At 36.3% G+C, this 13,746-nt stretch overlaps 1 protein-coding gene across 1 annotated transcript in view; it reads left to right on the top strand.

The window, feature by feature from the left end:
- LOC113445083 (V-type proton ATPase subunit S1-like) overlaps nucleotides 1–13,746 on the top strand; it is a 57,625-nt gene that overhangs the window by 17,690 nt on the left and 26,189 nt on the right. Inside the window, exons 2-6 of the mRNA XM_087935631.1 lie at nucleotides 3,605–3,734; nucleotides 3,832–3,900; nucleotides 7,933–8,126; nucleotides 9,790–9,830; nucleotides 11,666–11,751. Coding sequence (XP_087791757.1) covers nucleotides 3,605–3,734; nucleotides 3,832–3,900; nucleotides 7,933–8,126; nucleotides 9,790–9,830; nucleotides 11,666–11,751 — 520 coding nt within the window. The remainder of the gene's footprint in view (nucleotides 1–3,604; nucleotides 3,735–3,831; nucleotides 3,901–7,932; nucleotides 8,127–9,789; nucleotides 9,831–11,665; nucleotides 11,752–13,746) is intronic.

Below are 13,746 nucleotides of genomic sequence, written 5' to 3'. Positions count from 1 at the left end.
TCTGGGACCATTTCTGCTTTGGCTTCCAGAGAGATCAGAAGCTCCGTGGCAAGCAAAGTTTGCTTTGTTTCTTTTAGGCTTAGGTAGGAAGAGCAATCTTCAAGAAAATATTCCAAAAGTTTGTTGTTCCTACAGCAGTACCCTCCTGTTAGCCTTTCAAGGTAGTCCAACAAGAAGCACAAGCAGGAGCATCGGAACTATCTATATTGTAGGGTTATGTTAAATAGAATCTTGCAAGTGAAGTATTTCTCCCCTTCTCTCTTTCCATTCTCCAGAAAACTAGGGTGTGTCTTTTCTGAATTGTTACCTAGGCTACAGATATTCCTCCTGTCTCCCAAGGTCATTCCCACATACGATCATGACTCCAGTTCTTGGTTTTTCTTTCTGTTGTATCAGAGGTTGAGCTTTCTTGAACAGGAGAAGACTTTTGGGAGATCCTTCATCCTCTCTAATTCTTCCTGCACTAATTCTTCATGCTTTCCGTCATAGCAACTTCTAATACAGGAGTCTTCAAATTTGACAGCTTTAAGACTTGTGGACTTCAACTCCCAGAGTTCCTCCTCCAGTCATGTTAGCTCAGGAATTCTGGGAGTTGAAGTCCACAAGTCTTAAACTTGCCAAGTTTGAAGACCCTTGCTCTAATACCTAGCACTCCATTGTCAGCTGAGGACAGCAATTTAGCTGGTCTTGTTTTCGAGGCAGCAAGCTATGTGGGAGCAGCTTTTCAAAACAGTGTGATTTCCTTAAGTTGTCAGAGGGTGCAGAGGAAAACCAAGGAATAATGATGTCCATGGAAGTTCAAATTGTTCAGAAAGAAAAGCATATGTCGAATTAATTATCTAACAAAAAAACATTTTGTACTTCCAGTCTTGCTGTTTTCCTCAGCTCTCTGAAGTTCCTTCGTCATGTTTCTTTCGTTTTGGAAGGATGGAACCCTCGATCACAGGGTCACATAAGAATAAGGCATTAAGTCCAATATATAGATATGAGTTTCTTTTCCAATTTTTATGAGAAGGATTGTCTAGTTGCTCATATCTCATACATGATAGTCTAAAAATCAAACGATGTTTCTCTCTGCCAAAGCTGTTAGGACAAACATAGTTGCTAAAGCATGCATTAAGCTGAGTATTAAAAACAGACTCAAACTGGTTCCCTTCCAATTCCCTAGGGTATAAGGCAGAGAGAGGGAGAGAAACACAAGTAAGATTCTATTACTGTAGACCAGAGGTGGGGAACTATGACCCTTTTATGGCTCGGGAATTCTGCGAGTTGAAATCCACAAGTCATAGACAGGTCATAATTCCCCACTCTGATGTAAACAATATGAAAGTTTTAATCTTCCTATGGAAGTTTCTATGGAGTCTGTTTCCTGATAGACTCTACCACACGGGACTGACAGTCCTGCATAGAGGAAATTATTCATCCATATACTCCTTTCTCCTTAGAGCCTCAAAAACATATAAAACTAATGTTTTATTCTAGGTTGGTGTATGGACATGGAGCAAAACAGCACTTTAATTTCCAAAAAGAGATTCTTCCAGATCAACTTTTAACTGCATACTTGCTTATTTAATTGAATTTTATAGAGTACCTAGATAGTGATAATTCATTCTCCAATCTTCTTCAGTTTTAACAGCACAGAAAATGGTTAAGAAACAAAAATTAGATGTGTTGCACAATGTTTTTATGTTTAGTTGTGCTAAGTTAAGTCTCTCACCTGAAAAATACATGTAGAATTAAGAACAGGTAGCAGGCCATTCCGAATTGTTATGGCTTTCCATTGTGACTTTGTACTGATTTCTTGATTATTCAGATCTATTTAAGCTACCCAAAACTATATCAGAGTAAACAATTCCTTTTTTCAAACTAAAGAAAAATTACACTGTGGGCTTTGTGTGTGCTGTTTAATGTTCCTTGCAAACTGCCTGTGAATTTGTTTACAATAAAAGAAAACATTGGAAATATTTTTAAAATTTATAAATGCAAAGATAACTTTATGTGCAGCCTACAGGGGAAGGGTTGAAGTTGCTTCAGCAATGGGAAATGAGATTATGCATTCTATATGTTCCAGTCCATTTATTTTCTCATTAAAAGTGTCTAAAACCTTATATCAGAATCATAGAACGCTAGAATTGGAAATGATTGGAAATTGGAAAATAGAGTCAGTTTGTTGCAGTGGTTAAAGCATCAGGCTAGAAATGGGGAGACTATGAGTTCTGGTCATGTCTTGGTCATAAAGTCTGCTGGATGACCTTTGCCAGTTGTTCTTTCTCAGCCTTCTGAAAAACCTTGTTGAGAAAATTGCAGGGACTCATTCAGGCAGTCATGAGGAGTCCAAAACTGACCTGAAGCGTTTCAGAATCCTAGAATTTTAAAATTGAAAATGATCAATTGGAAAATTGCTCAATATATGTTTTTGTTCTTAATGGATTTTTAATAGAAATGTGCCCAAATCATGGAACATTCCAATCTTATCATGACTTGTTTTAAGTGTCCTGAAAGTGATCCAACTGAAGAATAGCCCATGCTTAGGTAGGAGCATTTCTGGGTTCCTTGGGTCAGAATGTCCCATAATTCTTGTAAGTCCTAAGAGACAAGTTCCATCACATTTAATTGGAAACAGAATAAATGGTAACTATGATATATCCAAGGTAGAATTTAGTATCATGACGACAAGAATTATTGTAATACAAATACTATTGTATTTGTAGTCATTCTCTGTCCGTGCTAGTAACTCTAATTTGCTTGAGTGCCAAAATACTTTTAAAAACAAAATTCAATTTAATATCTCATTCAAACGATTTTATTTCAATCAACAATCAGGAAATTACATCCAAATTCCTTTAAAAAGGAAAAAGAACAGCATTCAGATATGAACCACAGTGGCACAGCCACAGTATTGGAGTGCAGTACCGCAGACTACTTCTGCTGACTGCCAGCCACCTGCAATTTGACAGTTCAAATCTCACTAGGTTGACTCAACCTTCCATCCTTCCGAGGCCAGTAAAATGAGGACCCAAATTGTTAATCTGTAAACCACTTAGAGAGGGCTGTAAAGCATTGTAAAGTGGTATATAAGTCTAAGTGCTATTGCTATCATCCATAGTGAGGACTGGAGTAGACAAGAGGGTCAAATGTTGACATGGATGTTGCAACATCTTCTTACAAATGACACAAATTGGGTACATCTAACCTGGTATCATGATGTCACTGAAGCAAGTTGACAATTGTATTAACATCATTATTCCCAGGTTGCCATTTTGACATCACAGTTTGTAGCTGATGACTGTGAAAGCACCTTACTCAGGTTATTTTACAGTGACATTGCTCTGAGTATAAAAATGAATGGGGGCTTCATCTATGTCACCTCAAATCCTTGGAAGAAAGGCAGCACAATATAAGAATTAGCAATTAATTAGCTCAGCCCTAAAATATGAAAAGTAACACTAAAGAATTTATGTCTGAGTTGCAGACATAAATGATGGATTTTAACATAACATTTCAAGACAGCTTAAACTGTAAGTAGCACCCCTTGCCCTAGAAAGTAGTTGCCATAGAATCATTTGTTCCTATTTGTTTTTTCATAACTCAATTTCTTTTTTAGCTCTCTCCATGGCTTGGCAAAGACTTTACATGAAGGACATGTTATGTCGAGGGATGAGTTATATTTATTACTGAAAGATGCAGTTCCGGGTCCAGAGCACACAAATATTGTCTTGTTTCTTCAAGATACAGTAAGTATGGCTCTGCTTATGTATGTTAGATGAGCTTTAATAGAATAGAACAACGTGGTATCTCTCTAATAATCTCTACCATCTTTCTATTTTTCAGCTTAGTGTGGAATACTTCACACGATACAACAACTTCTTCGGAAATGAGTCACTATTTCACAATGTTCAGGCAAGCAGAACTATTCCATCTGGCATTTCCCAGCAGTTTTAAGAAATAGGCATGCTTAAAAGAAATGGCAGAAGGCTCTTTTTAATTCCAGAAACAGGTTCAAAGCTCTTTCAAACTTGATAAGGATAAATTTCTGTAATTTCCATTATAGTGTATGGAAGAACATTTGAAGTTATTCAGAATTTACAGTTCATTCTGCCTGTTAGTCTCAGGAATGGAAATTAGGGGTCAACCCATTCTCAGTTCCCTGGTGATTTTTCTCAAAGTCCAATTATGAATACAAATCAAAGTATAACCCTACAATGCTTGCAGAAGCTGTTTTCTGAAGATGGTTCTTTCAAATGTAAGAAGTTCCTTTTCCTCGTAAATTTATCCCACCAAGTTCGTTTTATACTTATATATTAAAATTTCAGAAAACATTTTCCGTTTTGATTCTTTAAAAAGGAAGCCTCCATTTGAGTGCTCTTGATTAACATTAATTACTGATGAATCTTAATCTCCCCTATTATAACATGGCCAGATAACGTTTCTAAGAATATAAATATTGAAGTTATCTTTTAAAATCCCCTTTTTGTTTGCTGTACCTGCAAAATTTGTGAATGCTTGGTACCAAAAACATGCAGTTACATATATTGTGATATGGATACTCATGGAAGTTAGGAATGCCTTGTCTGATTAAGTAGATGTCTATTAAGCCCATTCTAACCACAACTCATAAAGGAACATGAGGAACATACGCTTCTGTTGTTTGGGGATGAGTGCATATAGGTGTTCCTTTTGTACATAAGTGAATTTTAACATTTCCCATTTGAATATGCCTTGCTTTCTCCGGCCTTTCAGCAGAAAGCCAGAACCAGTTAACAGACAGGGTGCACACTTCCATGCAACCTGGAGTTGAGATTTTGGAGGTGTTTGCATCAGCCTGTCTGCATGCACATACAACTTCTGTTTATCCTTCAACTTCTTCACAGAGTAGGTATATGGCAACAGCTGTGGCAGTTGTGGACAACTCTAAATCCTCCTGAAAAAAAGGCTCACTGTTATTGTACTTACGTACAATCATATCTTTGTACCCAGCTGCTTCGAAACTTATTGAATTTGGCATTCAATGCATTTTGAAGCAAAAATCTTGATCCGACACTCATCTCCCAGTAGTCAATGCACAAGGAAGAGCTTGCTGACTTAGGCTGCCTCATGACTCACCATTTCTTCTGGATGAAATAGCAGATCACATGGCATTCTCATCAGTTTTAGAATTATGGACAACTATTGAAATACTACTGTATTCTCAAAACACTGCCCCTAAAGACGAGTTGTGGCAATCATTATCAACTTCTGTCGGCTGTAGAAATTTAGGCTTTTCTGTTTTTTCATCTGATATATCAATATGAGCTTTTCCTACTCACTTTATGAAAGGAGAGGACAAAGTCTCTATGGACACATTACTTATTTGTTCGCTATTTTTACCTGGAAGCAATAATTATGATAAGGAGTAGATATTGCTAGCTTTTCTCTTGCCCATGTCCAGTTGCATGGTGACCACTGCTCTTGCCTACTCAGTACTTGGGGGTTTATAGATGGCAAACAAATGGATGAAATAAGCCATTAAAAATAAGTGACAATAAGTGATACATAATTGAAGCATATATCTGTCTGTATAGGTCAGTTGTTGCATTTTGCCAATGCCAAAGGTGTAATGTCCTGATTCTGTGTCTTATATAGTAATTAATTCTGTTCAGGAGAAAAAATATATTTGGGTAAGATTTTTAATCCATTCAGTTACATAATTTTCCCTGAAGTTGAATAAAGAGATTTGTACAAAAATATGTTACAGTTTAAGAATCAGATAGTAAATAGATGAAATTTTTTAAAAATATATAAATCAAATATTTGAGAACAGTAGAAATACTAATTATCAATTGGTTTATCATGAGGATGCTTCAATAGCTGTTGCTAAGAGGGAACAGATGGTTTTTCAATTTACTTTTGGCAAATGAGGGTTATGACTGTGTGTTCTAGAAAATGTATCTCAAGTTATTTAATTGGTTTTCCTTTGTCTAGAAATGAGAGTCACTAATGTAGCACTGGATGTATAAGCTGGCCCAAGAATTGATAAATGTTCTTATTGGCATCTAAACATTTGCTTGCTAAATTTGATGAAACCCATATGATCATTATGACATAGATAGGCAGGCTGATTCATGTTTTCTCTGCTGACTTTTAACAAGAGATATAACACAGTTCTGGTTTTCCAAATGGTGGGGGCAAAAAACCTGGAGTGGCTTGTCAGAGCTGGAAAAAAACCCATACAGTAAAGCAACCAGAGAAAGTTAACATTAAAGTCCAGCAGGGGGTTAGAATAAATCAGCATTCAACCAGTCAGTTCACCTTTAAAAAATAAGAATCAAATTAAAAGAGAAAAAAACTTTGAAAAGTGCAATTAAAAGCCAAGGTTTGTTTAAAAATAATAATAGCTGCGAGGAAAGATGGAGACTCTCTGATTGCCCCATCAGGAATTACAACCTCAAGGATTCCTCTTCTCAGGAGTGTCAAAGTTGTCCTAGAGTTGTCATGGGTCATTCCTAGATGCTCTCATTTGACCCAGGGAGCTGGCTGCCACTTTGGCAGCAAAACCAGCTGTTCATTGGCTGGGGAAGCAAATCCGTCCCACCACTCAGCATGCCATCTTGGAGGGAACATTTCCGCTGATTTAAAGAAAATAAACTCTCATTTTTCCATAATGAAATTAATCCAGATTTTGACTTGCACACAACTGATTTCATATTGGGAAGAAGCAGTCCAGCAGAGATGCTTTTTTGAGGCCAATGTTTGGCAAAATCACAAGTAAAAATGAACATTTTCTAATACTTCTTTGTACTCTAGCCAACGTTGATAAGTTTCATTTATTCCTGCTATAGTGTTTTACATGCTGTATATTCTTTTCACCTTAAGCAGTATATATGTGAAAATGATATATGTTAATAACTGATTGTTCATAACTATGTACTTTCAAAGAGAGTTGGCTATGACAGGGTAAACTCATGTTTTGCAAAAAGTTCTGCAAAGGACAGATGGAAATATTCACAGATTATGGTAAAAAACCTCAATATGGCAACTACAATACTATAGTTAAAATTCTGCCCGTGTTTGATGTGCATTGCCATCTTGACTTTTTTCACCACAACCTAGAAATAGCTCTGGGAACAAAAAGTACTGTATAATATTTTTATTTTTTTTTCCTTTATTTATCCTGCCTATACTATTTTTGTAAGGTGGCAAACATATTTAATGCTCCTTCCTTCTCTTATTTTCCCCACAATAATAATCCTGTGAGGAGAGTTGGACTCTGAGAGTGACTGACCCCAAGTCACCAATCTGGCTTTCATGCTTCTTGGCTAACATTTTCCTTCCTGTCTCCTTAAAAAGAGTAGCGATAGCAATGGCTCTTAGACTTATATATTACTTCATTGTACTTTACCACCCTCTCTGTTTTACAGTGTCAGAATATTGCCGCCCCAAATTTGTGTCATTTTACTGACCTCAGAAGGATGGAAGGCTGAGTCAACCTTGAGCCGATCAGGTTCTAACATTTTATTTAAGGGATGTGTGAAAAAATACTACCATTCACACATGTCAGTGTTACAATTTGGTCATCAAGTATGAGTATGGCCATGAATTTACTGGCAGGGCATTAGCAGCTCTCAAAAGATCCCATCTGTTACTATATTACATGCCAGTGTTTTTTACTTCTTGGTAGGTTGGTTGCAAAACAACCAGTTTAATACCTATTTCCAAAACATGTAGGACAATATCAATATTGAACTTTTTCCTTGTTTTTTTTCCACAAGGTGATTTTCATTACTGGGTTGTTTGTGTAATGGAATTGCTTGTCAGATTCTTATTGAAGATAATATAATTTATTTTGCATAATGGAAACTGTAATCAAAGCTGATCAAAGTATAAAAAGCAATCACTTTCTTAAGGTCTTTAATTATCTACCTCATAATTAACTGCTATTTGTATTTACTGCAGGAGCTTCTTGAGACTTCATCATCTTCATTGGTTTTGCCAACAGTTGACTGTCATGCTGTCAGTCATTTTTCAGACCACCTCCAGAAGATAATGAACTGGAACTTGGTAAATGTAGACAGCCCTGACATACCAAAGCTAAGAGTGAATATCTCCAAACCCAATTTATTTGAGATAAACCTACCACCAATCAGAAGGTATGATCTCTCATAAGGACTAGACATCTTGCATGCTTCCATAATGCAGCTGAGAAGTTTCTTAAATAGTGGGTCTTAGGTAAGATTAATGTAAATTGAAAATGAGTTATGAGTTATAACCACTAATGTATTTTCCCTAGATACAGGAAGACCCAAAAGCCAAAGATTCTTCTATATTATTTTGGGATGCACACAAGTCCTTCCAAATTTTAAAATAATACATAGATGGAATAATGGGAGCAGACTTGTAAAATATCAGAAGAGAGTATTTCACTTCCCAATAGTGAGGAATACAATCATAGTGAAAGTAGATTTCCTTGATACAGAAAGTCCGTCACTTAGTGATGGTTCAAAGACACTTATGACCATTTTTCACACTTATGACCATTGTAAGAGTCCCATGGTCATGTGTCTTACATTCAGATGCTTGACACCTGACTCACATTTATGATGGTTCTAGTGTTCTGTGGTCATGTGAACACCTTTTGCAACCTTTTGACAAGCAAACATCAATTGGGAAACCAGATTCACTTAACAACTATGTTACTAGTTGCTGCAGTGATTCACTTAACAAATGTAGCAAGAACAGTCGTAAAATGGGGCAAAACTCATTTAACAAATTTCTCACTTAGCAACATAAATTTGGGGCTCAATTATAGTTGTAAATTGAGGACTACTTGTACAATAAATGAAATTCAAACATATCTGAAAAGAACCGACTTGAAAAAACAGCTCCAGATTTTATGCTTACGCTAAAAAAACCCTGCAACGTAGGATCCATTGGACACATTGAATGGATCTATTTATCTCAAATAGAAATTTCTCTCTCATTTGGTTTCTTTTTTTTGCCATGATCTCTCATTTTGGGCTGTTCTATAAGCATTGACAGCAATCTTATTGGGTAAAAATCATTCTACTGAAGCCTAGGTTATTAAGACTGGCAAAAACCCGATTATCTGTCTTACTCAATAAAAACTCTTCTGCTGTCAGTTTATTTTTAACCAGTTTCCCTTTTCTTTCTGAAAGAGCAAATTACTGCCCAAACATTTGATCCCTTAGGGAGGAAATAATCGTAAATAAAAAAACGCAAACTAGGCATGGCATGTTTACCTGGGTGCATTTCTATCATATTGTTGTTGTTGCCATTATCGTAGTCATCATCATCATCATCATATTTTGAAATATTGTCCATCAGGTGAAGGGTTAATTTACCCTTATCTTTGTGCTATTATGCTGTGCTGATTATTCTCCATTTTGCAGACTCAGTGCAAGTCACTGGAATATATAAGCCACCATATGACATTTTAAATGATACTAAAGTTGTTTTAATATTGCATAAAGCAGGCCTAGCTTCTGAGACATATTAAAAATTGTGCTTAGTTTATATATTCATAACTGTCAGCACTTTCTGCCCCAAATAATGTTCCTTTAAATGGATTCCCTATTTATTTCAGGATTATTTCATTTGTCAAAACATTCACTGATAATGATAAATACAACATGATATCTTTGCTACAATATTTCAATATTAAACCATATGTTTTATATTTCCTCTTGAAAGCATGTTAAATAATTTTTAAGTGAAATGCTTTTTTAATGCAAAATGTTTACCTATTAGTTACTTTTGAAATATTTTAGTTTTCCTTTCAATGTTTTCATGCAGAAATGATGAACTTCCCATTCAAAATAAGCTCATGGAAAATGGTAAGTGATTAAATAAACTTGCCTACAAAATGGGGAAGAACTTTGGCAAGGGATCAGTAAATAGAAAAGGAAAAATGTCTATTGTGCAGGATAAGGATATTTTTGTTTTTTTTATTTTAATTTACATATTTGTAAATTAATTTATGTATAGATGTATTTAATTTACATATTTACACATACCTGCTTAACCGCTCTTTGGAAGACTCAAGAAAACTAATAAAATGTAAGAACAATAGCAGAATATAAAAGAATAAAACTACAAATCAAAATCAACAATGTATACTCCAAAGGGGTCCATTATGTGACTTCAGCTTGCATATAAATTAATATCCCTTCTTTTGGTTCAAGTTACATTGCTTTATTTGAGAGTTTTGCCCAATCTTTTGGTAAATCAACAAATTTATCAAAGTTGATAGCCCTTCTTTCCAAGAAAAAATGTGAAGAATAGCAGCTTGACTCAAATGGGCAACATTATAGTAACTGCAGGTGGTTTGAAGTTATAGTGGCATTGAAAGAAGAGACTTACAATTTGTCCTTGCATTTACAACCACTGCAATATCTCCACAGTCACAGGATCAAACTGCTGCAGGTTGGTAGCCAGCATGTATTTATGAAACTCGCGGCATCCCAAGGTCATGTGATTTCCATTTTGAAGCCTTCTCAGCTGGCTTCCCACAAGCAAAATAAACAGGAAAAGCCAGTTTTGCTTTAACAATTGAATGATCTCCGTAACTGCAGTGATTTGCTTAACAACCATTGCAAAAACAGGTTGCAAAATAGGGCATGTAGCAACTGCTTTGCTTAGCAGCACAAATTTCATTGAGGGTCACATCAGGGTTGTGTTTGACCTCGGGGGAATGGGATAGATGTGGCTAGCTTGGCATCACTTGTGTTGGGGTACCTGTGGTGGCCCATGCGTGATACCAGTGAAAAAGAGGGCACCAGTGTGCCCTCCCGAATTCCATTTTCGCAGGCAGAGGCACCACAAGCCAGTCCTTCACTGTTTCCAGGGCAGTCAGGCAGGCTAGACCTAAGCAACCCATGGACCAGATCAGCCCCTGGGCCTTGAGTTTGACACCCCTGCCCTAGGATCTCTCAGGATAACTATAGTAGATTAGTTATGGGTTTAATTTGGCAATATTCTGTCGATTAGACAGATACAGATATAAGCAAATAAAGTGTTGGACTTGATTGGATCTCACTGTCTCATATGTGGGCCTGAGCCTGACCTTGACTAAGTCTGATCACTCCTCAGTGATTTGAAATTATGATAGACCTTCCTGAAGTTCCAATGGACAGCACTGCCACCACTTCATGGACAAGTGACTGGATTTCTGCTGCTCAGTGACTTGCATTGATGGCTGTTTACAGCCATCAATCCATTGGGTGACTTAATTATTGCAGTGTTTGTTTAATAACGAAGATGATTGCTTTATGACTATCACATAAAAAGTTGTAAAATTGGGTTGGTCATGGGGATAATCAGAGTAATGACCATCATGACTTATGGCCATGATGGGTGGGCTCTATTACAGCCATAACTTGAGGACTACCTATACTTTCCAATAATTTTCTTTGAAGCTCTTTGATAGCCCTGTTGGAATTATCCTGAATCATTTCCACAATGCTTAATCTTTGGAAAGATTTCTTGCATCTGATGATATGCCAAAAGTTTTAGGGCAAGGCAATGTTTCTCCCCTGTATTGTGAAATTTGCATTTAACTATGTAAAAATGAACTTTTAGAGATTAATAACAGGGGTACATATTTAACTATATTCCAAAATATGAATTTAATAGCATTAATAAACTACTATGACATTGTTCTGTTTTACAGATGAAATAATTGGAAGGTTTATCAGATCTCTGCAGCAACAAGGAATTCCAATTTTAGCCATTTATACAGCAAAGCAATCATCACAGGTCAGTACTTCCCAAAAAACTGAAATATAAAATGGCATGCTGCAATTTAATTCCTTTGCCCATTAGTGATGTACATAATGATACATTGATATCCAGTCATGCTTGTGCCAGAATAATTGCAATTAATCCCGGTGATTCCTGTGGAAGGAGAATTTTAAAAACCAAGATGGTAGTCATGATGTGTGATCAACCCCCCCCCCCCCAGTTATACATTGTCAATCATGTGACAAATGTAAAAAGGGGACAGAGACCTCAAATCCTGAAGAAGGCTCTGATTAATTTAAATGAAGACTGTTTGACACAAGGAAGTCACTATATATCACTAATGGGGGCATGGTTTAGTGAATTACGTTTTGCTGTAATGTACTTGTTTTTCACATTCCACAAGAGAACTGTGATTAAAATAGTATTGATTTAAAACAAAGGTTTAAAGCTTCAGGATTTTAGTGCTTAAAAATATTGCTCCTATTGTTAACAACCCGAAACTTGATGAACTCTATAAATGTGCCAGATTTCAAATCAACCTGATTAAAATGGCAACAGGTAGAATATCCTGATTAGAGCATATAATCTACTTCTGTCCAATAAAAGCTATTAAAGTGTTTTATTAGGGGTTGCTGTTGATGAAATCCTAAATTGTGCTTCTGAAGTTATTATTTCTCCCTCATTAAAGCTTGCAGAAGTTTCATTCTAGGAGTAAAATATTGTTCTCTGAAAGTACTATCTAGAGGCCTTTATGTGTAATATCTTCTATTACGGTTTAGGGATATGTCCTAATGAATATTATGTTAATGATAGCATAAATGAATGTGATGTTTGTGATAAAATGTGCAGATGTGCCTCTTCTTTTTAGTTCGCCACCATTTTATAGTGAAGAGCTGAACAATATTGGCAATGAATCAAAAGGAGTCAACGCAGGGGCTGGGCACAGAGGGGGGTGAGGCGGAGACAAGTGATGAAATACTCATTGTGAAATTGTGATACAAACGTATATCATTTATATGTTTACATGCTACTTACACAAATAGAAAAAGACAGTGATTTCATTGCAATGCGATCATGCCCATTTTGGCATCAACATATGTAGGAAGAGATGCCCAAGGGGGTGATGGTTGCCTTGTGGACCACAAAACCCCAAGAGAGTGACGTTAGTGGATGATGAGGATGAGGATGAGGATGAAGATGATGATGATCACGATGATGCCTAAAAATAACATGTGCAGACAAAGCTTTGGGTACCAGCACAAGTCTGCTCTTTCAAACATAGGAATACCATCTATTCTATCTCTTTAATTGATAATTAATGTTGGGATGAAAGGATTGGTTTTGAGCTCAATGGTCAAACTTGTGGCCCAGAGTTTACGTTTTTCCTTTCTGTCAATTTCCTTTCTGTTAGTTATTCCCCAGTTGTAGAGATTAAAAAAACAAAACAAATGATAGAAAGAAAAGATTAAAAGCATTTCTTCATGCGTGTGTGTTTGTGTGTGTGTGTGTGTTTGTGATCTCAAGTCAATTTTTGACTCCTGGAACTTGCCTGCAGTTTTCTAGAAAAGATTGTTCAGAAGGCTGCCTTCTTCCTAGGACCGAGAAAGAGTGCTAGTCCCAGGTCACCCTACTGGCTTTGTTCCTAAGGCGAGACTAGACCTTCCGGTCTCCCAGTTTCTAGCTTAACTACTATACCAAATGAGCTCTCTTCATTTATGGGTCAGTTGCACAAATGAATGCTTATTATTTAATATAGAAAGTTCATTTTGATTCCTGTTGTGGAGTTATACCTTAGATATACCATATAGGGGCCTGAAAAATCTACGAGGGCTATCCACAAAATAGATTACATTTTGCGATAGAAAAAAAACAAAGTGTAGGAAAAAATTTTTATTATATACACTTGAAAGTGACACTTAAATACTACTTTTCAACATATTCACCGAACAAATTGAGGCACTTATCATAGCGGTGAACAAACTTTGTAATTCCATTGTCATAAAATTCAGC

This window comes from Pseudonaja textilis, chromosome 5, assembly GCF_049901715.1.
Source record: "Pseudonaja textilis isolate UNSWEBS1 chromosome 5, rPseTex1.2, whole genome shotgun sequence".
NCBI lineage: Eukaryota > Metazoa > Chordata > Lepidosauria > Squamata > Elapidae > Pseudonaja > Pseudonaja textilis.
This window is presented reverse-complemented; position numbering and strand designations above follow the sequence as displayed.